At 40.8% G+C, this 26,265-nt stretch overlaps 2 protein-coding genes across 26 annotated transcripts in view; both read left to right on the forward strand.

The window, feature by feature from the left end:
* Med20 (mediator complex subunit 20) overlaps positions 1-7,425 on the forward strand; it is a 112,765-nt gene extending 105,340 nt beyond the window's left edge. For all 3 annotated transcript variants that reach the window (XM_040282648.2, XM_005318699.5, XM_040282647.2), the window contains exons 3-4: positions 2,528-2,781; positions 5,365-7,425. In XM_040282648.2, coding sequence (XP_040138582.1) covers positions 2,528-2,781; positions 5,365-5,580 — 470 coding nt within the window. In that variant the 3' untranslated portion in view covers positions 5,581-7,425. The remainder of the gene's footprint in view (positions 1-2,527; positions 2,782-5,364) is intronic.
* The window catches only part of Usp49 (ubiquitin specific peptidase 49), a 91,816-nt gene continuing 71,283 nt past the window's right edge, over positions 5,733-26,265 (forward strand). For 8 of the 23 annotated variants that reach the window (XM_078020016.1, XM_078020019.1, XM_040282625.2 and 5 more), the window contains exons 1-2: positions 7,973-8,108; positions 17,551-17,632. The gene's annotated coding sequence lies outside the window, so the exon portion shown is untranslated. The other 15 variants (XM_078020028.1, XM_078020023.1, XM_078020026.1 and 12 more) reach the window with 10 other exon arrangements.

A 26,265-nucleotide genomic window follows, 5' to 3' on the forward strand; every position in this document is an offset into this window, starting at 1 on the left:
AACAAGTTCCTAGGTAACTCTGCTGCTATTGCTGCTGATGATCTGACACCTTAATTGCATTTTCTTTATCTATAAAAGGGGGAATGGATAATGCTGGTTCAGCTTGCTTCACATGGTTGTGCAGATATAAAAAGACTTTGTTGTGATTTAAAAAAAATAGTGTTGTCTGTAGTAACCACATGTTTCTTCCTCATTTAAAAAAGTCATGAATCCAGCTAGGCCTGGTGACATATGCCTGTATCCCCAGTGACTTTGGAGTCTGAGCAGGAGAATCACAAGTTTAGGCCAGCCTTAGCAACTTAGGGAGGCTATAAGCATCTTAGGGAAACTGATAAAAAATAAAAAGGACCGAGGTGTGGCTCATGGTAAAGGGCCCCTGCATTCAATCCCCAATACCTAAATAAATAAGTCATGAACTGGGCTCAGTGGTGCATACCTGTAGCTCCAGCTATTTGAGAAGTCAAGGTGTGAGGATCATTTGAACCTAAGAGTTCAGATGCATCCCAGGCAATATAGTGAGTCCCTGTCTCAAAAAATTTATCCAAGTTTTATAAATTTATAAAATTTATACATACATACATACATACCACGGATGGAACCCAGAGGCACTTAACCACTGAGCCACATCCCCAGCCCTTTTTATTTGGAGATAGGGTCTTGCTAAATTGTTTAGGGCCTTGCTAGGTTGCTGAGGCTGGCATTGAATTTGTGATCCCCCTGCCTCAGCCTTCTTGAGCTGCTGGGATTATAGGTGTGCACTGCTGCGCCCAGCCTCCTTAGATGCTTTAAAATATTTCTAAGACAGTAACAACACGTGTAGACTCATTTAGTATGAATTAAATGTGTAATTACAGTGAGTTCATGAGAAGAGAATAAGAAGAGCAGCTTTGTATGGCTTTTCTATAGAGGGTATGTTTTTGCTGTGCTGGGGATGGAATCCAAGGGCCTTCTGCAAGGGGTGGCCAGCACTCTGCCACTGAGTTACATCTCCAGCTGCCTAGTTAAGATGTTTTGAATGGTTTTAAAACTGTGTGAATTGGCAGCTAGTGGGCAGGAGGAATATGGGGTGGAGGTTCTCTGCAGAGCCTGCTGTGCTCAGGAGGTGGCAGTAGAGTGGAGGCCTATGTAGTACAGGGAAGTCACACTGGCCTCTGTTCTCCTTGGCCTGCCTGCCATCTTCTCCCTTTCCATTGCTGCACTCTAATCCTTGTCTAACATGTCCTCTTCATGCTCTTTGGGGCAGAATCTCATGCTTTTTTCATTTAAAACACTTCAAATCCTTCTTTAAAGTGTGTGTGTGTGTGTGTGTGTTGGGGGGCTCTTTCCCACTTTGATCTCTTCCTAAAGTTATTCCTCCCTTCCAAAAGCCAGATTATCCTTTTGTTTTATTTTGTTGTCTTCGATCTTCTTTTTAAAATTTTCTGTCTTCCTTGTGAGATTGTCAGCTTCTTGAAAGTCAGGGGCTAAGTCCTCTACTCAATGTGTCCATTAACTCTTATGGCGTATTAAAGAGGAATCTTGCCTTCCCCTTTTTGCCTTCCTCCATTTTCTACTTAACCAAATAAATGTAGTTTTCCCTCCTTGCAGCAAACCTAAGAAATTCATTTAAAAAGAAAACTTGCCGGTTGTAGTTCACGCTTGTAGTACTAGTGGCTAAGGAGGCTGTGGCGGAAGAAGGATCACGAGTTCAAAGCCAGCCTCTAAGCAAAAGCGAGGCACTAAGCAACTCAGTGAGATCCTGTTTCTAAAATAAAATACAAAATAGGGCTAGAAATATGGCTCAGTGGTTGAGTGTCCCTGAGTTCAATCTCCAGGACCAAAAAAAAAAAAGAGAGACAGAAAACTCATTTCTCAGAGACTAGAAGGGGTGAGCTAGGGTTTTAAACTAGATCTTCTGAGCCCAGACCCTGAATTCTCTATGCTATAATGGGATGCTTGCTTCCTAAGTTAGCTAGACTTCTTAAAATTCTCTAAGGGCTCACCCTTGGTTCTTGAGGCATGGCAGGCAAGACTGATCACAGCTTGTCTCTGGGCTACCTTTCCAGCCTTGTACTCACTTCTTTTTCCTGCTTCTTTGGACCTATTTTCTTGATGTCAAAGAGGGAAAAAGTCAAGGTAGTTAAGGGACAGAAGAAATGAGTAGTTGCTTCATTTGACATTCCTCAATGTTATTTATTTTGCTTATTATATAGTATAATCATAATATACAAAAGATTTTGTGAAGTTTCTGCTGAATCAGTCACCATAATTAAGCATCCATCTGTGAGCTCACCATGTACCTTAACATTTAAACTATTAACACTCCCAGAGCTCCCTTTGTGTCAGAAAGGGGTGGGCTGTAGCCCATGGTGCCTGGCCTTTTGTTCCTCTGCTTCCCTCTATGGAAAAATCTGTCAGGGAACTCCCTTCCCCTCTCAGACTGCCAGAGTAGCGCCAGATTGCTGTCTGGCCTTTTCCCATGTACCTAACCATGCTGGGGTGTGCCAGTGCAAGTCCTGATGATGAGTAGGATGTCTGTCTCTTACAGGTCAGGCTGGGAAGCTGATGTATGTGATGCACAACTCGGAGTATCCACTGAGCTGTTTTGCCCTCTTTGAGAATGGCCCTTGCCTTATTGCTGACACCAACTTTGATGTGCTCATGGTGAAGCTCAAGGGTTTTTTCCAGAGTGCCAAGGCCAGCAAGATTGAGACCCGGGGTACCCGTTACCAGTACTGTGACTTCCTGGTGAAGGTGGGCACGGTCACAATGGGGCCCAGTGCCCGGGGCATCTCTGTGGAGGTAAGACCTTGGGGAACTAGAAGCAGGAGGTACTGGGGGTGCTGCTTAGCAAAAGGCTCTCAAAGTAACCCAGCCTTGCTCAATTCGAACAGGCTCCAGTGCCTGCTGCAGTCCTGGGGATTGAACCAGTGGTGCTCTACTATTGAGTTTTTTTAATTTTTTGAGACAAGGTCTCATTAAATTGCCTAGGCTGGCCTTGGACTTGGTATCCTCCTGCTTCTACTTCCTTTGTCACTGGGATCATAGGCATGGGGTACCACACCTGGCCTCTTATCCTTTCTTCAATCATTCATTTAATTGCTAGCCCAGAGAGGAAGTGAAAAGCAGCTTTACAGCAAATAGTAAGCTTAGACAGGCTTTTTTAAAAATTCAGGTGTAGGATGCCGCAGTCTGGCTGGGCAAAAATCATGAGCCATTCAAGCAGGAACAAACTTTATTTCCAAAACTCCTCGCACGCCGACCTTCTCCCGGGGACACACCACACCAACAGGAAATCCTCCCTCCTACAGCACTTCCCCAACCAATGGGAACTCTCCGGGAGTCCCTGGGAGAGCTCCAAAATAGCAGGCGGAGGCAGACAGCAGGTTCTAATATCCAATTGAATGCACATCTTAACATAATCATTATCATCTCAATGGCTAGCTGGGTCACCTTTCAACCAAAAATGCCATGCGTCATTCCTACTGGACTATGGCCCTCTGCAGTAGGATTTGTTCAAGTGTGAAGAACTGAAACAGAACTCTCTGCAGGGGCAAGAGGGGACCTGATAGCAGGTTGCCATGGACAGGCTGACTTTCTAGAGAAGGAAAGGAATGGTTGAGGGAGGCAGGTAAGATTTTTTTTAAAACCTTTTTTTTAAAAAATATTTTTTTAGTTGTAATTGGACACAATACATTTGTTTTATTTATTTTTATGTGGTGCTGAGGGTTGAACCCAGTGCCTCGCATGTGCTAGGTGAGTGTTCTACCGCTGAGCCACAACCTGGCCCTGGCAATCGAGTTTTGATGTGGAGAGAGCAACACCTCTCCCATGAAGGACTGGGACAGACCAGTGTAACATTCAGAACAACTTTTGGGATGTGGGCCTCAATCACATGCGTACACACACCTCTCCTTAGTATGCTTTGAGAAAAGACTCCAAAGTCTTGAAGTAAAAATGTACCTTTCCTTTTGGCATACTGTTTTTTTTTTTTAATATATTTATTCTTAAGTTTTGGGTGGACACAATATCTTTCTTTTACATTTATGTGGTGCTGAGGATCGAACCCTGTGCCTCGTGTATGCTAGGCAAGCACTCTACCACTGAGCCACAATTCTAGCCCCCTGTCTGTTTTGTATCATGGTAGAAAAAGGTACATTTCTTCTAATTCTTTTTTTAAAGTTATATATGGATACAATTGATCTTTATTTTTTTATTTACTTTTTATGTGGTGCTGAGGATCAAACTCGGTGTGTCACATGTGCGAGGCAAGCGCTCTGCCACCGAGCCACAACCCTAGCCCCATGATTTCATTTTTGAGCCAAAATATTAGAAATGGCAAAGAGAAAGTGTGGTGATAGCTGGCTCTGGGAACAGTGAAAGTCTACAACTTACTGTGTGCCCAGTGCTGTATGAGATTTTAAAAAAACAAGCTTACTGGGCCTGTCTTTCAAAACTATCATTTTAAGAGAGAAGGCTAAATATACAAGCTGTTTTTGAAAATAGACTAAGAAATGCTATCTAAAAGGCACCATGTACTTTGGGAACTCAAGCTAGTGAGAGCCCTGCCTACTGTGGTCATGATGCTGCCTGGAGGAGCAGCTTGTAAGTAGGGACTGAATATGTCCAGATCTGGGGTCAGGTGAGTCTAGAAAAAGCCCCTGGAGTGGTAGTTTCTGCTTAGGAACTTCTAGGGCCAAGATTTCTCCACCCTGCTCAGTTTGTGACAGACTTTGACTTGCTGAGACGCACGAGACTGGTTATCCTTCACATTTCTAGCTTCACAGCACATGTACATCCACCTGTTTCCTTACTTCTTTCTCCTTACAGTTGCCAGTGATTTTCCCCTCCCATCTCTCCAGTGAACATTAGGAGAGAGAATGAGAAAACCTGAGGTGTTTATTAGCCTTTGGCCCCTCTACGTTGGCTGGGAAAGTCTTTCTCAGTAGAGCTGGGCCTGGGTTACCTTGGGAGCCATGTTTGCTATTGAGGAGACTCATGTGTTGACTGCCTTCTACTTACCTCTCATCCACTTCCTGTCCCCCCACATTTTTTTTCTATGTTGTCTCAGAATTTTCCTGAGATCTCCTTGAATCATCACTTAACATAGCAGGGACTTCACAAACCTGAGATAATTAAAATATTCCCTGCTTGTGGGCAGGGCTGTGGGTTCTCACAACTCCAGAATGAGAACGTTGAGAAACTCCTAATGGGAATGCTGCTGAGTGCGTTGAAGCCCTTGTTTGGGGTGAGTGGACAGTACTGTGCTAGAAGTTGTGCCCTTGGCTTAGGGTTGGTGAAGATGGTAGGAGGGAACAGGAGGCATGAGGGAAGCAGACCTTGTCCTTGCCCCCACTCATCCTCACTCTGCTCTTTTCATCCCAGGTGGAATATGGCCCCTGTGTGGTGGCTAGTGACTGCTGGAACCTGCTCCTCGAGTTCCTCCAGAGCTTTCTAGGCAGCCACACGCCAGGGGCTCCTGCAGTGTTTGGAAACAGACATGATGTGGTCTATGGCCCCGCAGATACCATGGTCCAGTACATGGAACTCTTCAACAAGATCCGCAAGCAGCAGCAGGTGCCGGTGGCAGGAATTCGTTAGTGACTGGCTATTGCTGGCTGAGTTGTCACCATGTGTACTGCACAGCAGGAGCAAGGGCTGTATTCTCAAGGATCTGGACGCTAGAAACCCAGGGCAGACATGGAAGCTTCTCTCCCTCTGATTCCCAGCTGTGGTTTTTGCCTGGGGCTCTGGACTCCCCTCCCTTGACCCCCATATGCAGCCCTCAACAGCTGTCTTACCCAACGCCTTGCTGGATTTGTTCTGTCCTCAAGAATGGTAATTATGAAGAATGGAGAAGTTTGGACCTTTCCTGCTATAGGGGAAAAGGTAGGACAGGGTGTCCCTGCCTAGTGTTGGAGGGAAAAACAATGTGTACCTTCAGCTGTTGAGGATTTGACCTGGGCCCAAGTGGCTATGTTATGCTTCATGTTGGGCTGTGCTGTCCTGAAACCCCCTCCCCTCTGCTCTAGTAGAGGGACAGCACAGCTGGTAGGATGGCTCTCATTTTTGACCTGTTCATGGAAGTGACTTGTGACATGGCTTTCCTAGGGCATTGCCTGGGTTCTTTGAACTCTCCTCTTACATCTTTCCCTTCCATTGTGGATTACATGATGCAACAGAATTCACTACTGTGCAGAACCAGAAGGATGGGTTCTTACGAGATAGAAGTCTGTTTTTGTATTATCTAATAGTTTCAGAGATAATCAGGTGGTTGGGCAGATCTAACTCTACAAAGTCACCAGGAACTCTTGTTTCCTTATGTCTTATTTTTCAGCCACCCCCAGAATATTATCTTTAAGCAAACTCACTGGCCCCATTGTCCACTGGAAGGACGGGGAAGGATGAAGAGAAAAGCAGTTTCTTTTTTAAAGGTTATGGTCTGGAATTGCTCAGATCACTGTGGCTACACTTTGCTAAAAGGGCTGCTAGGATATAGAGCCTTTTATCTGGGCAGTCATGGCCCAGTTACAGCTCAGAGGGTTCTGTGACTAAAAGGTGAAGGGGATAGGGATGATGGGGCCCATTTAGTGGTTTCTGCTACATGAAGCTCAATGAACATGTCAGGAATGCTCTTGGCAGCTATTTCTTGATTATTACGCCCTATAACAAAGGCATCTGCCTTATGAGTTGGATTGAATAATGACTGATCCCATAGCCTCTCGGGGTTTATTGGAAGTTAGCTGTGCACCTCTCTAGCACTCAGAGGTTAGTATTGACCATGATATTTGCAGCATGCTTCACGGTTCCCTGAAGTCTTTGTCCTTGCCTCATTTCAGCCCCAAGCTGCTCATTTGACTTGAACTGCTTGCCTATCCGACTCCTGGTAGAGAAATATTCAGCCAGGCTGGGCATGCTGACACATGCCTAGTATCTCGGCAGCTTGAGAGGCTGAGGCAGGAAGATTGCAAGTTTGAGGCTAGCCTGGGTGATTTAGTGAAACTCTGTCTTAAAAAATAAAAAAGGACTGGGATAGTAGCTTAGTGATAAAGTACCTCTGGGTTTGATTTCTAGTATCATAGGAAAAAAAAACAAAAGCTCAACCAGGCTACTTTGTGATACATACATAGATCTGGTCTTAGGAAAACTGTTAATATATGCAGTATAGGTTGTTACAAGGATACTGTCCCTCCCTGAAGGCACTAAAGAAAACCTTTTTCTGTGGTACATTTCCACAATAGGAGTCAGGTTACCAGTCCTGTTTCCCTGTAGTTTTGACTGAAAGGAAGCTCAGTTCAGCTTTCTAGCTATAGGGTTGTCATTTATATTTTTTGTATTCACTTCCTGTTTTTGTTGTTGTCCCCATTTATTTTTTTTTTTTTTGCTTTTAAAATTTTAAGGTATGTTTTAGGTATAATTTACATGCAATAAAATGTATAGATTTTATGTTTTTGGCTTTCTGGTTTATATTTGCTTTTGTCTGGATCTGGGTTACCTTGGGAGCCATGTTTGCTATTGAGGAGACTCATGTGTTGACTGCCTTCTACTTACCTCTCATCCACTTCCTGTCCCCCCAGGCCCAGCTCTACTGAGAAAGACTTTCCCAGCCAACGTAGAGGGGCCAAAGGCTAATAAACACCTCAGGTTTTCTCATTCTCTCTCCTAATGTTCACTGGAGAGATGGGAGGGGAAAATCACTGGCAACTGTAAGGAGAAAGAAGTAAGGAAACAGGTGGATGTACATGTGCTGTGAAGCTAGAAATGTAGCTGCCTCAACTCTCATATGAAATGAGACAATGTACAGGCAGGATTTTGAATGCATGTGTTCCTGAGAATACAGAAGTTGAGTGTGAGAAATGTGGACCCTACACATGCTGTATAAAAAGGGGCTTGGTTCCCTGAAGCTAAAAAATAGAATAAAATCCCTTCTTATACTTACACTGCCTAGTCTTGGCTTTTACAGATCTAACATTCTACTATTGTGTTTTTTCCCCTTGTTGTTGAGCACACACTTGACCAGCTTTAAGTCCTGTGAATACCAGATCAAGCTTTAAGAATTGCCACTGGACACTTGTGTCCATCTTTGTCTTTTGTATCAGTGAAAGGAAATTCACCACTAAAATAAGCAGGTAATGCAATATATTTCTTAAATATCATAACAAATATGACTCCACAAACAAAGTCATCAATACTGAATTTGTGAGTTGTAGGAAGGGCCCAGATGTCAATCTATATTTGCAAATCTGGATGGGGCTTTTAGATTATTTTTGAATGTACTTGCCAGTGTTCAGTTTTTGAAAGGTTAGGTTGGATGAAAGTTTGAGACTATTTTGATAAATTTTATGGAGGAAAACGCATAATTATTCCCACTTTATAAATGAAAGTAAAGGGAGATGCCATATTTGGGAGTTCAAATCTGATGTCTTCCTTCTACCTCTGCTTTACTTTAACCATTTCCTGAGTAAGACCCCTAAAAGAACTAGGAAACTTACAGTCTTGTCAACATGTCACCTTTGTGAGTGATTCTGCCAGAGCTGCATGGAAATCTGCCATCTTTGACTGTCAGAGCTTAGCAGGGCAGCTTTTCAGCTCAACTTCTTTGTTCTCCCTTACCTTAGTGTGGGGAGGCTGTGGCTCTCCAAGAGGCCATGCAGAGACATGAAGGTGGCGTCAGGATCAAACTTCAGGCTCAGGACTCCTGGCTTCCAGCATGTGCCAAAGTGTGCCATCTGTGCCTCTTGGGATGCTAGGTGATTTTAGGTGGAATGTGGGAAATACTTTATACTAGGACTTATGTCTTATTCTAATGTATATGAAGAGAAAATTATAACTACCACTTTATTTTTTAGGATTTGGGTAAGTGTTTTTAAAGGGATCTCTCATCTGTGGTGGTGCATGCCTGTAATCCCAGATACTTGGGTGGCCAAGGCAGGAAGATCCCAACTTTGAGGCCAGCTCTGGCAAGTTAGTGAGGCTATCTGAAAATAAATTTTTAAAGTTTTTAAAGAAGTCTGGGGCTATAGCTTAGTGGTACAGCACTTGCTTAGTAGGCCTGACATCCTATGCTCAATTGCCAACACTACAAAAAACAAATGAATAAATAAATGATCTATTAAGTTATAGTACATATGATACATGGCAGTGGCAAAATCTAGAGGCACATGCTGGGAAGGAAGCCTCTTATTTATTCTAACTCTGTCTAGTTTGTTTCCTCCATCCATTGATGGTTCCTGCTCTGGCTGTTGCTTTCTTGTTCTCTCATCCTGATGATTCTCTACTCCTGTCCCCACACTGCCTCCTGCTGGCTTTCCTCTGATATTTGAGTGCCAAGCAATCACATCTCCCTTCTCCTCATGACCATTTCTTTTCTGCTGACAGAATTACCTAGAGGCTGACCTCCTCCTTGGCACCAGATCTACCTTGATCCAGTGTCCTGAGGCTTCTGGGAAGGCAGTTAGTGAAGTTTTGTTCTTTAAATCCCGGAGAGCAGGAAAGTAGTTAAAAAGTCCCCTCCAGCATGTGTTTCAGGTGTCAAAAGTTGAGACTCTTAAAATACAAGTACAGTATGTAATAGGCCATGGGGCCAGACATTTCAAGATCAGTCATAGTAGATGTTGAACCAGGCAGGTGGTCGTTTGGTCTCTCTCCCTCTAAGCCCATACCTCTAACACCCACCAATGCTTTTTCCTTGCCAAAAGCCCCCTCTCCACATCTGTGGAGGCTGGGTCTGGGGGCTATAGTCTCCAGTCACTGTTGCATGAATGGCTGAGATCTGTTGTATTACAAATTGAGGCCTCTCCTGAGGGTTTGGTATCTTTGGCCTGTGTGCCCTCACTTTTGGGGTTGGGCTCTCCCCCAGGTGAGTTTCTGCCATTGTGTAGAGCACTCCCAAGTTGCTTGTTACAATGCTCAAATCTTCCTTACACCAAGCCTCCCAGAAGTCAGGCTACCTGGGGTTGGCCTTGTCTAGGGAAATCCTTTCCCTGTGTATTTAATTTTTTTCTCTTTTATTCTGAGACAGAACAAAACATATTTGTCTTTTCCCTCCCAGGTGGTGGAGAATAGATTATGTTTACTTAGGTCATTTATTAGTTCTTGTTGGAATACGAGAGGACTGTGACACTAAAGCTGGGGTTCTTTTTTGTTTGTGTTGTGGATCAAACCCAGGGCCTTGTGTATACTAAGCACATTTTTTTTTTTTTTTTGCCTTCCCTTTTTTTTTTTGCTAAGCACATTTTTTTAAGACAGGATCTCACTATGTTGCCCAGGCTGGCCTTGATCCCTGAGGCTCAAGCCATCTTCTGGCCTCAATCTCTAGCCTAGTCCTCAGTCTAAGACTACTGGCTGGTGCCACTGTACCTGGCTAAACAGGTTCTTAAGGAAACTGCAGGTTTTCAGCTCTGTGGATGTCAGACATAGAATCATGTGTATCTTCATTTTTGGGGAATTGTCTTCTCAATGCTGCTGCTGATGTTTGTGTTTGGTTGGGATGTTTAAGGTGAGAGATTATGGGGTCATTGCTGGGTATAATTTGCCCTTAACACAAACAGTGCTTTTGTAATATAGAATGAATGTCCAGAGAAAGTATTTGCTGTAGGTATATTTTTTGTAATTAGATCAAGCAGTGTTTAGACTGTCTCTGGAATATGGACATTTTTTTGTTGTTCTGGGGATTGAAACCAGGAGTGCTTTACCACTGAGCTCATCCCCAGTCTCTTTTTATTTTAAGACAGGTCTCACTAAGTTGTTGAGTTTTTCACTAAATTGATGAGGCTTGCCTCAAATTTATGATCCTCCTTCTTCAGCCTCCTGAGTCACTGGCCTTACAGGTGTGCACCACTGGTTTGGAAATATGTTTTTAATAGTTATTCATAGTGATGAGGTCTTACTTGTTCTATATCCTGCAGGAAAACAGGCTGGGCTTAAAAAAAAATGTAGGATAAAAATAACTATATTTTCAGTGCTCAAGCTTAGTTCTGTCTTTTCAGTGCCATGTGTATTATGATTATGTTGTTAACCAGTTGTGTCTTTAAAGAAAGTCTAGCATTCATGATTCTGATTCCTCATTAACTCTGAAGCTCCATTAAAACTTTTTGTCAGGTATCCCAAATAGTGCTTTCAGATTTGAATTAAAGTAGCTTCTTTCTATTATATCTGCCATCTAATTTATGATTCTCAAACTTATCAGTCTCAGGCTTCTTAATGTTCTTAAAAGGTGTTGTTTATGTAGGTTATATTTATTGATGTTTACCTTATTAAAAACATAAAAAATTAAAATGTTTATCATTTAAAGGTATCAACAAATCCATCTCGTTAATATATTTTTAATGAAACTTTACTATTTGTCCAAACTTTAATGAAGAGTTTATTATTCTATATTTTTGAAAATCTGTTGTGAATGTGTGGCATGCTAGAAGATAGGTGGATTCTCTTATCTGTTTTGGTTGAAGAATATGGAGAAAATGACCTCACACAAATGTATATTTGAGAAAAGGGAGGTATAAATTAATAATTTTTTTCAGAAATTCTTTGATACTACATCTGCTAAAGCGTAGTTGCAATGTAAAATCAAGCTTTTCCTTCTCTATTAATATTCATTGGTTAAATTTACACTTTGAATGGAGTTTTTACTTATGTGTGATTTCTTAGCATCATATGTAGGTCATTTGGGGAAAACTGCAGATCTAAATGTTGACACATTTCTTTAAGCAATGTCAAGAATCACAATCATTAACATCACTACCTGTCTTATTAGGAAAGTCTTGGGAAGCTATCAAACTTATGGTTGCAGATTTGAGTTTTAAAAAATCCTAAATTTGGGGCTGGGGTTGTAGCTCAGTGGTAGAGTGCTTGCCTGGTACATGTGAGGCACTGGGCTTGATCTTCAGCATTACGTATAAATAAAATAAAGATATTATGTCCATCTACAACTAAAACATATATATTAAAAATTCCTAAATTTTGCTTGAAATCTTGAGTTTTATTATTGCAGACACTGTTATTAGTCTTAGCTTTATCTAGAAGAAAATGTCTGTCAAATACCTAGTGAATAACTAAATAGTTAAATGAATAGTTTAATCTGTAAGCCCCCCCCCCTTTTTTTCCCCTTAGCACTGGAGATTGAACTCATCAGGTGTGCTCACCCAGAGCAGTCCTTTTTTTTTTTTTTTTTTTTTTTTAAAGACAGGGCCTTGCTAAGTTTCTGAGGCCTGGAACTTGGGATCCTCTAGGCAGCAGGATTTTTACCCATTGTTACTTCTGTGTATTATCAATGCCAGGGTCATCCCAGGGAAAAAGGGCTATACTTCTTACTATTATGAAATTAGTTTTGATCTCAGGGATCCCTTGTGTTTACCAGGCCAGCTTTAGACCCAGTGATCTACTGCATGCTCACAGCCCTGGGGACTGTGTTCCCCCAAAATGCTATTGTGAGAGTACTCCTTCCATCAGAAGTTAAAAGTGGTCCCAAATTATTTCAAAAAAGTATCTTGTTAGGGAACTAACATACTGAGTGAAAATCTTCTCCAAGAGTTTTCTTGGATCGAGGAAGTCAGAGGAGAAAACACGATGAAGAAGTTATAATGTAGGAATTCCTTAAAGATAAGTGTTAAAAGGCAGTAGACAATAAAAGAAGTGCTACCTTGTGATTCTGAGCTTTTGAATCACATGACAAACACCCACCAAACCAAACCATTTCACATCCTCAACTGTCAAACCTCTTCAAAATGCCCGAGTTTACTCACCTTTGAAAATCCTTTCAGTTAGCTGCACTTGGTTTCAGATATTGTAGTTTTCCCTTCTTTTTTTTTCTTTTCCTTTTCAGCTTTTTCGCTTCCGTGTCATATTTATAGATGTGAAACCTTGAACCACTGTGGCTAATAATGTGTACTTGCCTTTCTACTAAGTCTTTGCTGCCTTAGCCCTGTCTTGGGTATTGTAACACTGTTGGTCTCATTTTGTGTGACACCACTTCATCCCCTCCCCGCCCCGCCCCGCCCCGCCCCGGTAAATTATGTCAGGACAATGCGCCCAGGAGACTGCGCAGGAAGGGCGCCTTTTATAGAACTGGCCACTCTTTTCCCATGGTCTCCCTAAGTCCATAAAGCCGCAACGCCCCTCCACTCCCGGCACGTTTTTGTACTGGGAATTGAACCGAGGGGCGCCTAAACACCGAGCCACAAACCCAGCTTTTTTTACTTTTTCTTTTTTAAATTTTGAAACAGGGTCTCGCTAAGTTGCTTAGGGCCTTACAGAATTGCTGAGAATGGCCTTGAACTTGCGATCCTCCTGCTTCAGCCTCCCTAAGCTAGGATTACAGGCGTGCGTCATCGCGCCCAGCAAGACCACAACTATCTCTATCTGGATCTGCTTAATTTCTACCCAGGGTGTTCAGGTTGGCGGGCGTCTTCCTTGGGGGTATTTCCGTAAAACAGCTGAATCCCGCCTGGGTCATCAGTGGCAAAAGTCAAAGACACGTGCTCGCTCGTCTGGGAACCAATAGTAACTTTTGCAAAAGCTGCCTACGGAAACCCCACGGTTCGCAGGCTGCTGCTTCTTTAGGAAGGGCACAGTTAAAAGATAACAAAACAAAAAATGCAAAGACGGGATATAAAGAAAGGCTTTGCCTCTGCAGTGGGGAGAGATGTTAAAGGGCAGCCGAAAAGTATGGGGAACTAACTACGTAAAATTCCTTTACTGTTCCCCGGGATGCAAGGCTGGGGAGAAGGGGGCGGAGAAGGGCTTGGGAGAATCTCTGGCCCTTTAAGGAGGAGGGACGGACAGTAGACTCTGTACCTTTAAGAGTCTCTTTGTCTGGAAACCTTCTTATTTACCCTCCTGTGCTTCAACCAAACTTCGACCGGCGATTCACAGCGCTCTTCTACGCCGCCGCCCCTTACGCCAGGCTTGAGTCGGCCGCGCGTTTGTGGCTGACCCTAAACTTTACGCCGTCGGCAGGAACCTGCAGAGAGGGTGCCGGTGCCGGGGTCGCGGCCCAACGCTGCGCCGTTGGCGCATTGCGGGGCTCAGGGGCGGGGCTCCGGCGGGCGGGCCAATGGGCGGCAAGGGGGCGGGGCCGAGTTCGGTTGTCTCGCGCCCTGGTGACAGCTCGCGCGTGCTGATGATGGCGGTAAATAGAGGGGGGCCGGGGAGGGGGCGGAGGAGGTGGGGAGGCAGCAAAGGGGGTAGCTCCAGGGGGTGGGGGACGGGGGCCGTGGAGGCCGCGACGGTCAGGGAGCCCACTCTGGGACTCGGAGGCGGGGACAGCAATCTCCGGCACACTAGCCCTCCCCCTTAAAGAAGCAAAATCCTCACACACCGGGTGAGGGGCGACAAAGGCGGCGTGCGCCTCGCGGGCGGGAGGAGCGGCGACAGGGGGCGGGACCGCGGCGCCGGCGGTCCGGGGGCGCCCGGGGCGGGGGCCGGCGGGAGGCGAGAGCTGGAGCCGGGGCGCGCGGGCGCTTTATTTTGGCGGGGTGGGCGACCACTGGGTTTGGGTTAAAAGCCTGAAGGGGAGAGGTGAAGCAAGGTTCGGGGGCGGCCGGGGCGACCGGGCTGAGAATGAGATGAGGAGGATTAAGAGGAGAAAGGGTTAGAAGCCAGGGAGAGGAGGAGTGAAAAAAGCCAGGCAAGGAGGTAGGAAGGAGGCAAAAGCCAGGGTGGGCGTTGAGGAAGCCGGACCGGGAATGAGGTTAGGAGACCAGGGCTGGCAAGAGGGATTCTGAGGTTAGGAGCAAGATCGGGAGTCTGAAGGGGAAGGCTTTGAGGGGGTGGTATTGGGGTGAGGGGTCCAGGGGTAAGAGTTGGAAGTGGAAGACAAGGAGGGGCAGAGCTGGGGTAATAGTTGGGAGTATGGGAGAGAGAGTGAATAAGAGCCAGACGTGACAAGGGTGTGAACTAGTGCAGAGCGAGATGAGCTGAAGGGCTAGGACCCGCGGTGGGGTGGGAATGACTGGCGCGTTCTGAGAAAGGTAAGGTTAGTCGGTGGGAGATGGGTGTGAATTCTGGAAAGCGAGGGGCAGCTAATCATACCCTGGACTAGAACCAGGTGGAGTCGGGAATAAGCCCACTAGAAGGGTGAAAGGAAAGATGAGAGATGGGCGTTTATAGGGCAATTCCAAAGGATTAGAAAAACTGAAAGGAGACTAGAGTAAGGGTTTAAGAAGTGATGGTGATCCGGGACAGGATAGCCGAGGAATTGTGTTGATTTAAGAGGTTCAGCAAGATCCAAGGTAAAAACAATGCGGTGAAGAGACAGGACTAAAAGCAGACGGTGAGAGCAGTAAGAAAGAGATGGGCCCCAGGATTTAAAGAATAGAATAGGGATTAAGGAAAGAGAACCGGGTTAAAGGAAGCTGGGGGAGTGTAGATGGATGTACAACTCGGGTAGATTTCGATGGGAGGGAATTGAATGTATCTGGACCCGGGAGATGCTTCAGAAGGTCTGCTAGGGTCAGGGCACAAATTCTGTGGTGAAGGATCCAGTGTAGGGGCCTTGGGTGCAGAAGAGGAGAAACCATGGTGAGTGAAAGGGGACCTAGAGACAGGGATAAAAACTGAAAATGGCTAAAGGTAGGGGGTGCAGGAAAGGAATTCTGTATTGAGAAGTGTGTGTTGAAAGTGTGAGTCCTTTTGTCCTTAAAAGTAGGAAATTCCAGAAACCTCTTTCTCTCTTAAAGGAATTTTGAATCCACTTCCATCTTTCATTGCTTTTAATTCAACTTACATGTCCACTTTGAAAAAGATGAGACCCATTTTGATTTGATTTTCTTCTTGTGTGAAGGATAAAGTGTCAACTTTGGATACAGAAAATCTTTGCATTTCATTAATGCTGTGACAATGGGAGGATAGGTTGTGTTTATTTACAATGTGCCTGTGAAATGTGATAGTTTTGGTGTTGTAGCAGTGTTGTACCTGACAAGTGCTGGGCAGGGTGCTTTATCACCAGCATTTCCGTTTTCACTAGAGAATGCACTATTGTTGGAATAGAGAAACATGAGAATCTTTTTGTTTTCCAGTAATCAATCAGGTTTCTGCTTGTTTTCAGTGACTGGAGAATATTGAGAAATCATTTCATAGAGAGGCAGATAATCAACCTAGGAAGTTTACTGGGAAAGAGATTTAAACCAGGGCTTTGAGGGCATTGAGTGCCTAAGCTGCCTTTAGCTCTGTGTGGGACATTTCATACTCTGGTACACTGGTTTCACTAAATGAAAGGAAAGGAGAATTGCAGAGTTGTGGAGGATTTTAGAGTAGTGGAATTATCTTTTATGTTAAACAATGAATTTATGAGTAATTTTTATACAAAAAAAAATCTCTGCAAGATAATACTACAAACTGATGCCTTGGATAGCTCCACTGCCTGATTTTCTAGAAGTTTTGACTTGTAAGACACTTTTGGAAATTAAGAGGAAGATAAGAAATTTGGGACAAATTTGGGTTATAGTATTTTGCTTAAATGATTTGAAGCTTTTATGTTTAACTCAGAATATAAGTGAATACTAACTTTGCATTTGATGGTGCCAAGGTATATAATGTACTTTGGAAAAATGCAAACTGTTCTAGAGAATCTTATTTGGGATTATTTCATTAGTGTACATTCAGATACCCAAAGATGATTTTTCTCCAGAGTTGTGTAGGGGCTGGAGATCTAGCTTAGTGGTAGAGACTCTGGGTTTGATCCCAAGCACTGGGGGTGGGCGGGGAGTCTTATTTCAAAATTGTGTAAATTTTGGATTACTACTGTTTTGTGTCTAAATAGCACAAATTAGGTTTGTGGCATTTGTGAGAGTTAGCAAAGAGTAGGTTTTGATTTGTGACTATCAGAAACACTGGTTATTAATAGGAAAAATTTAGAATCTTAACTCTGGATTTAGCTCTTAACTGTGTTAGTGGCATGGTACTTAGTTCATGGTTTGTTTTCTGGATTCTATTAAGCAACTGTTCAAGGTAAGTAGATTGACTTAGCAATTTAATGGGATTCTAAAAAACTACTATTTTTGCTGCTAATTTTTGAGAGAATTAGTCTGAATATGTTAACTTTCAAGATGAATAATAAGTTTGATAGAAGGCACCTGTCTGAGGTGTGTGCATATTCCTTTCTTTGTAGATGTGTTTGGGCTGGTATTAGTGTGTGGTACTATGTATGGTATTGCCATTTTTATAATGTAATTATTTTAAACTTGATTTCTTTACATAAATTATCTGAGACATTTGATAGTGGTAAAAATAAAATATAAATTATAAGATCAAGTAAAGGAAAGAGTTCATTTGTGTCTTACCTTTGTTTCTGTGTGCTACCATGGTATGCTAAACCACTGATTATTATTGTGAATGGTTATTTTTCATTTGATATTTCTCAAGCTGAGAATGGATGATCTTTTAATTCAGATAATAACTATTAATCAATAAGGTCACCAGTGATAAATTTAATCTGTATTTTCTTTGTTCATCAAGTAGAATTCTACTCAACTTAATTTTGGTTATAATCTTATTTTCTAAGAAAAAAACTATTAGATTTATATTTGTATGAGTAGGTTGTACATAAGTAAATGTTTTTCTGATTAATCATAGAGTCTTTGGATGGGAAGAGACCCTGAAAGGACCTCTAGTTTATCCTGCAACTTCAGTCAATATCCCACTTAAATCATCCCAGGTAGATGAAAATTTATCCTATTTTCTTATAAATCTTCAGTGGTAATGTGACAACCTTTGTAGATAATTTCTTCTGGGTTTTAGTCATTTTTTTTTTCTATCAGGAGGGTCTATCTTCTGTCTAAGCAACACACAGTTAATACTATATTTGTATTTATTTCCTTTTGCTCCTTTCTCAATTTTTAATTAAAAATGGCTGCTTACTATATTACTTTAGCTCTTTAGCTCTTCTTGAACTTCATAATAATAGCTAGCACATGCATAATGCTTTAGTGCCAGACCCTGTTGTAAGCGCTTTGCAAGTTGTAATTCATTTACTCCTCACAGCAGTCCTTTGAGTTAGCTACTATTACTGTTCTCATTTTATGTGCGATGAAGCAGAGGATCTTTGAGATTTAATGACTTGCCCAAGGTTATTACCTAAGACTTCCCTGTAGCTACTTGTTCAGTAGTTGAAAATCTATTAGTACAAACAGATTATTATTATTATTATTTTTTGCTCAAATATTAGCCTAATGGTACATTTATTCTTTATTTAATTTTTGGCACTGGGCATTGAACCCAAGGTCTCACACATGCCCTTTAACATTGAGCTATACCTTCATCCCTTAATTTTTATTTTAGTTCAAAAGATAGAATTCTACCAAGAAGTGAGGATGGGATTCCAACCTTGGCTTTTTACTGGCAGAGTCTGTGCTCCAGTATTACTGCCACTTGACTTGTGGTCATCCTTTGCCATCTCTTCTCCAGGTTTAACAGTGCTGGTTTTGTTCACCTCTTAATGGGTCTTTTTTTTGCCAGTCCTTAAATTATTAAGGTGGTTCTGTTTTTAAACTTTTCTTACTTCCTTTCTAAGTAGGGAACCTGTGACAAATACCATGAGAACTGTGTATAATGAATAGATGACATCAAAGTCCAGAATGAAATAAAATAAAATCAAATCAGTTTTAAAATGCCTACTGCATTGCGTATTTTCTGCCTACTTTTTTAGCTATAATAGGCCCTGCACTTATACACTGTAATTGGTTTGCAGTGGAAAGACTATTGCTGTTTGAGGAAAAATGGAGCTTAGATTTAAGTGCAGATATACATAAGTAAAATCTTTTTAGATCCTGTTTTTTTTTTTTTTTTTGGCTATATTCTCTCTCTTTTGCTTTTTTTTTTTGATAAATTTTTTAAATATTTTTATTTTAGTTGTAGTTGGACACAATACCTTTATTTTATTTTTATGTGGTGCTAAGGATCAAACCCAGGGCCTCACACATGGTAGATGAGCTGTCTACCTCTAAGCCACAACCCCAGCCTTTCGGTAACTTAAAAAATTTTTTTAAAAAAAATTTTTCCTATATTCTCTTTCTTTATGCCTGTGTACATAATCTACTAAGTACATTTATTCATGCTTTAATTTGGTTAAGTAAATCAATCTCATTTTAAAAAATCACTTAGAACTACTGAGTGGTCATATTAGCTAAGTATGTGAGTGGTTTGAAACCAGAAACAACTCTGTGAAAGGGAGCTTCTGTTGTTGATACTCTATTTTTTTAATGACTTAATTTTATTACAGTTTAATTTTATTACTTATGGAAAAATGATACAAAAAACTTCTGAATACCTTTACTCAAAACTACCACTTGTGATTTTGCCCCATTCATTTTATCATTTTCTCTGTGTAAGGACTTTTAAACAAATAAAATTGGAGAAAGTGCAAATGGAGTAAGAATGTTTTTTGAGTACTAGATATTGGAAAGTTTGGTGTGTGTTTGATTTATCAAGCACTTAAAACAAAGGCATGTCAAGATTGGGTTTAGTGTGGATTTTATGATTGTGTAGTCTGTTGTTTTCAGTACATTCTGAAAAAAAAGAAAGATTCTTTCACCTGTGAATGACAGATATGTTGGCTCCTCCCATCAGTAACAAATTGTGTTGTACCCCTCTATTGACAATCTTTCTAGCACCAGGCATGGTGTGTCCTTAGGCCATATGAGCTATTGATGATGAATGGGTGATTATTGTTTGAGAAACAGGAGCCACAGAGCCCCTCAATACTATTACCAAAAAATATTTAGGTAAAATAATGTATTTAGGGGATCATTATGTAGTTTCAAAGAGCTAGAAAAGATCAAAGTGCAAAATGTATTGCTTTAAGTATGTTGATTGGGGTTACTAAATAGTAGTATTTGATGAGGTAATATGGATAAGGAGAGGATCAATAAAAATATCTTAACATTCCATGCCTGCCTTCAAAATCTAAATTTTTGAGTCTTTTTGATTGATGTCATATAAGGAAATTAACTGACCCACCTCCAGTCATCTACAAATCCTAATTAAAATGATAGCCTATCTATTTGATAAAGTTGTGATCTACAGAAAGGCTTGTCCAATTTAAGCAAAAGGAATATTAGCAGTATTCTGACAAATGTAAAATACAATACTTGTGGGCTGCTTTTCCTTTTCTCCCCGTTTAAGCTATTATCAAGCTATGAAATATAGCTCCTTATTAAAGCTGATTGTAATAATTAAAAACACTTCCCTTTCATAAGGACGAGAAAATTACAAATTATTTGGAAAGCATTGTTTCTAGTCATGCGTTATTGTTTCTGAGACATGGGCAGTTTTTAAAGACTATAATACTGTTCCTTTTCCATTCACATGTTAATAGAATTCTGGAAATTTCACTCTTCTGAAATGTTCAGGGTTGTTTTTATTATATGTCAAGTTGTAAACACCATTCTGTGACAGGTATTTTCTCTCTTTGTCTTCTTTTGAGCTAATTAGTAATTTACACTCTAGTAGCATCTCTTCCAGCCTCACTGTGTGAAAATGCCTGCTACTCCATGCCTTCCATGCACCCAGGGCTGGCAAATGATTGGGGGCAGATGTTGGTTAGCACATCGAAGGATCAGGGATAAAATGCATTTTTATATTGTGTTTTTAAAGGCTTTTGTGTATGTGTTTCCCCATCTCCACCATCTACTCTGCAAACAGGAATATTAGGACCTTCTGTAACCTAGAGCTGTTGCCCTTGATTCAGTTTGGGGTTTTCAATTCTGTCCCCTACCCCCACCCCCACATTGTGGGATTTGGGGAGGATTAGCAGGGCAGTCTGGCATAGTTTAGAGCCCAGGAAGCTGGTCTTCACTGTTCCCTCCCATCAGAATGTGAAGACCCAGGCATTGTTTTTAGAACCCACCCAGCAGTGTTTCTCTTGCTGGGGAAGTTGTGTGATTGATGGGACAGCAGTTCTTTGCTAGTTAGGAGATGCTTTTCTATAACACTCTATATCTCTCCAAAGGAAGGGGAGGTCCTACCTTTGTGTCGGATTTTTCAAAATACAGCTGAGAGTGACCAGAAGATAATTTATAGCTTGGTTTTAACATTTTGTCACATTGGGGTCCTGTTCTTTCCTGTCTCCTGCTCTCTCTTTCTTCAGTCTGATGTGGGAAAGATGTGTTGCATCTGTCATATGCTCACTTGGATGAGCCATGTGGGCATATTAAAACAGCAAGGGCATTTGACTTTTAAATAGTAGTAAGGATCAGTTTGTTTTGTGAATATGAATTTCAGTTGAAAATTACTAAGTAAGGGTAGATAGAATTTTACTGGTTTGTTTTGAATCCAAAATGTTCTACAATGCCAGATAATTTGTGTGGTACTTATTTTTGCAGTTGTGGATACTAATTTATCAGGATAATAAGGTCAAAATTCCTGTTAGAGCTAATTAAATTTTCCTTGACAAAATTTGTTACCTGGAGATGGCCACAAAGAAAATCAGGTAAGAAAATGTGTGAATAGCTCATTTCAGCCGTCATTGCTAATAGCGTTATAGTCAATAGACATGGAGCCCTTTACAGTGAATCAGCACTCAGGCACAATAGTCATCTCATTTATACATGCATTTATAGAGTATCTGGTGCTGTGCTGGTGTTTTGTTTTTATAAACCAAAATGTCTAGAACATTCATGTGGCTCTTGCTAACATTTACTTCTCTTACTCTCTCTCCTTTTTCTATATTCTAATACAGCCACCTATGTCTTATTTTTATTGGATGCCCATAGCTGAGTACCAATTGTACCTTTGTACCTTGTAACATCTAAAGAGGTCAAATGTCATATTAATAAACAACACTGTATATTAAAAAAGTGAAATATTATCAAAGTGAACTAATCAGAGGGTGTTGTAAATACAATTGAGAAAGTGAATACATGACTATCCATGTGCTATATTATTAAAAGAAATGTTTCTACAGTGTATATCATAGCTCTGAAGAGCTTATAGCAATGTATTTCAAGTGTATTTTAAGACATCTGTCTCATTTTTAGTTGGCATCATTGTGCTCAAAACCCAAATTGGTTAGACATTAACAGTCTTCCCAAACATACTGTTAATGTGATTTTTGAATTTTTTTCTCCATAGGCAGTTTAGCTTAGTGTACAACTAATAATAAATTCAAAATATACCTGACCTCTAAATTCAGTAATCCCAATCATTTAAATAAGTATAAAATGAAACATGTAATTATACTATTTTACTTATCAGATTGAGGAAAATTTTAAAAATTGATGTTAGTTAATAGTGGATGGGATGTAGGGACATTGGCAGGGATATAAGTTTTCTTGGAAGTAAATTTGGCAATGTCTGTTGGAACTTAAAATGTACATATCTGCTTCTAGGAATTTGTCCTAAATAACATACACTTGTGTGAAAAATAGGAATATAAAGTTTTTCTTTCCAGCATTGCTGGTTATAACAGATGATGTTCGTCAGTCAGAGATTAATTAAACAACGTATGATAGGTCCACACAGAACACCATTTAGCTTTTCCAAATGCATAGATCTCTATTTGTTCATGTGGAAAGATGCCACTAATTTATTTTTAAAAGTTACATTACAGCCAGGTACTGGTACATGCCTGTAATCCCAGCTACCAGGGAGGCTGAGTCCAGAGGGTTATAAATTTGAGGCCAGTCAATGAGATCCTGCTCAGTGGTGGAGCACTTGTCTAGCATGTGTAAAGTACTGGGTTCAATCCTCAGCATTACATAAGATAAATAAAGGTATTGTGTCCATCTACAACTAAAAATAAAAAAAAAGGGGGCTGGGAATGTAGCTCAGTGATTGAATGCTTGCCTAACATGCATGAGTTCCTGGGTTTGGTCCCCAGTACCACCAAAAAAAGAAAGAAAGAAAAAAAAAGAGAGGGTCATGTTGTAGAACAATATAGAATACTCCTTTTTTTTTTTTTTTGTAAAATGTTAAGTTCACTTTTTACTCTGTATACTTTTGGTGCTTAATTTTAACAAGCACAGGATGGGTCATTTAACTGAGAACATTTTTATGAAAGAACTTCCTGTAGTAGTAGATAAGAAAGAGATCAGCCAAGTAAAGAGCTGTTTCATTTATGTGAATACTAAGTCAAGGTTTTGAGACAGAAATGAGGACTGAAATGGCAGAAAGAGGGCATATAGTAGAAGTTAAGGCCAATTGGTGGAGGTTTTAAAGGTAATGGTAGAGAAACCTGCATTTGATTCAAAAAATGATCTGTAAAATGGGATAATAATTAGTACCTAGTCTGTTGGATAGTTGTGAGGAATCACTTAAATAATGCAAATAAAATGTGTGAATAGTTTCCGGCAGACAGTACCACCCATTGAGAATTATTATCTTTTGTAAACCAGTGTAAATTACTATTACCTTTTGTCATGTACAGTGATGGTTCCATTGACCCCCACTGACAGATCATGTAGTTTTGGTACTAGGAATTTAACCCAGGGTGCTCTGCCACTAAGCCACATCTCAAGCCGTTTTTATTTTTATTTTGAGATAGGCTTTGCTAAATTGCTTAAGACCTTGCTAAATTGCTGAAACTGGCCTTGAATTTGGTAGTCTTCCTGCCTCAGCCTCCTGAGGTGCTGGGAGTTCAGGTGTGCACTACCATGGCTGGCCAGATCATGTAGTTTAAAGTTTTTCAAATAATATTGGTGGTTGGCCTAAATATTCTTCACCTTTGGATCTTCCTACCTACTGACACTTACTATTAAACTTTGAAATACTAAAGTATTGCAATTTATCTTATTAGGCATATAATATCTTATACGTTGCTATTAGTTTTCTTTATCAATATTATATATATGAGTTAACATTTAGGATTTGTGTCATTTCGTGTTTAAAAGGGGAGAGGAGACAAATACCTTTTTTTTTTTTTTGGAAAATGCCATTCATTTTCTGTGCCCAGGGAATGTGGGATAGACAGTCACATTGCATGTTAATCAGTTTTCATTAGCAGGGTGGTGTAATGAGCATATTAACTACAACACCTACATTGGCAGCCAGCAGTCTGCTTGTGAAATCTTTAAGAAAACATAAATCTGGTGAGAAGTTCCTGAGCAGTTGAAATATCTTTGGGGGAAAATTAAACCAAGCAAATAAAGAGACTTCCTCCTTCATAAAATAATTGTTTTACCATTGAAAACCATGAAAAAAGATGTCTTATCTGTGGACTAAAATGTGGCTGTTTTAGTCAGCTATTTTGCTGCTGTGACTAAAGGAGCTGACCAGAACAACTGTACAAGAGGAAAAGTTTATTTGTGGGCTCACGGTTTCAGAAGTCCAAGTCCGTGGAGCTCAAGGTGATGCAGGACATCATTGCATAAGAGTGTGGCAGAGGGAAGCAGCTTACATGGTGATCAGAAAGCAGATGGACTGACCAGCCCACTCGACAGATATACCCAATTCCTGCCTCCTCCAGCCACACCCTACCACTTCAATTACCACTCAGTAAATCCCTATCAGGGGATTAAATCACTGATCGAGTTAAGACTCTTACAACCCAATCATTTCTTTGAACCTTCTTACATTGTCTCATATGTGAGCTTTTGGGGGGATACCACATCTAAACTATATCAGTGACAGTGTTATTTATGTGGAGTTTTAGAGGCTTTTTTGTATCTGGACTTATCCTTTACAGAACTTCAGGTGTAATTCATTTGATTTTTTAAAAAAGGTTTTATAAAAATATTCTATATATTCTAATGTAAGTTAAAGAATATCTTTTGGCTCATGCCAGTGGCTCAGGAAGCTGAGGCAGGAGGATTACAAGTTTGCCAGTGTCAACAATACAGCAAGGCCCTAAGCAACTTAGTGAGACCCTGTCTTTTTTTTTTTTTTTAAGATGTTGATGGACCTTTATTTTGTTTATTTACTTATACTCGGTGCTGAGAATCGAACTCAGTGCCTCACACATGCTAGGCAAGTGCTCTCCCACTGGGCCACAACTACAGTCCAGAGACCCTGTCTTAAAGGTAAAAAATAAAAAGGTCTGGGGATATAGTTAAGTGGTGAAGTGCCTCTGGATTCAGTACCCAGAAAACTGACCTCCCCCCCCAAAAGAATATCTTTTGAGGTTTTTTTTTTTTAAAAAAAAGCCTTCAGATATAAGAAAAGTTTCTGTTCAAAGATAGTTCTTGGCACTCATGAGGTATTCAGTAAGTTTTAATTGAGTATTTAATGTATGCATGAATGAAAAGTATCATTTGTGAATATGGACTTCATATTCCTTGATTTGGGTACAGTCTGGCATCGTTGTTCAGAGATCTTCTGTTCAGCTCTGTCTTATGCCCATTTCTCTCCCCTACCTCACAGGCACACTCTCTAATGTGTCTGATATTTGTCCTTGATTCTATATGTATCTTTGTAAAATACTTAGTGAGGGGCTGGGGTTGTGGCTCAGCTGTAGAGCACTTGCCTAGCATATGTGAGGCCCTAGGTTCGATCCTCAGCACTATGTAAAAATGAATAAATAAAATTAAATTGTTTTTTTTTATTGTTTTATTTTTTATTTTTTTGAGGGGGGGGGAGAGAGAGAGAGAGAGAGAGAGAATTTTTAATATTTATTTTCTAGTTCTCGGCGGACACAACATCTTTGTTGGTATGTGGTGCTGAGGATCGAACCCTGGCTGCACGCATGCCAGGCGAGTACGCTACCGCTTGAGCCACATCCCCAGCTCAGTTTTTTTTTTTTAAAGTAAAATACTTAGTGATTTTTTTTGTATCTTTAATTATAAAATAGCTCGTTACACCATACTTTCGTAGAATTTGGCTGTAGAATTCTCCACATAAAAATGCCATAGATCCTACTCAGATTTTTAATCTTTTCACTCAGCACTGTTTTTAGATCTATTTATGCTGAATATAGTTTTTGCTGATTGTTCCTAACTGTAGCATAGTATTCTATGGGGTGCATCCATTCCCATAGCAGTGGACACACAGGCTGCCACAAACAATGCTACCAGTGTCCATTATGAACATATTGAGAATTTCCGGGATGCAGACTCAGGAGGGCCATTATGATGTAAGTGCTATTAGGTGCTGAATGATTGTGTAGTGTACACCCGATAAGCATTGTGTTCCTATAACCTTTAAAACTTGGTATTGTCCACATTTAGAAAACATTTTTGCCATTTAATACTGTCTCAATATGTATTTCTAATTATCATTGAATTTGAGCATTTCTTCATATTCTAGTTAGCTGTTTGCTGCTTTTATGTGAATTGCCTCTTCGTATCTTGTTTCCCGAGTTTTTCTTGTTGACTCATAGAATCAACGAGGTTGATTTTTCTTGTTGATTTTTTATGAATA

This window comes from Ictidomys tridecemlineatus, chromosome 8, assembly GCF_052094955.1.
Source record: "Ictidomys tridecemlineatus isolate mIctTri1 chromosome 8, mIctTri1.hap1, whole genome shotgun sequence".
NCBI lineage: Eukaryota > Metazoa > Chordata > Mammalia > Rodentia > Sciuridae > Ictidomys > Ictidomys tridecemlineatus.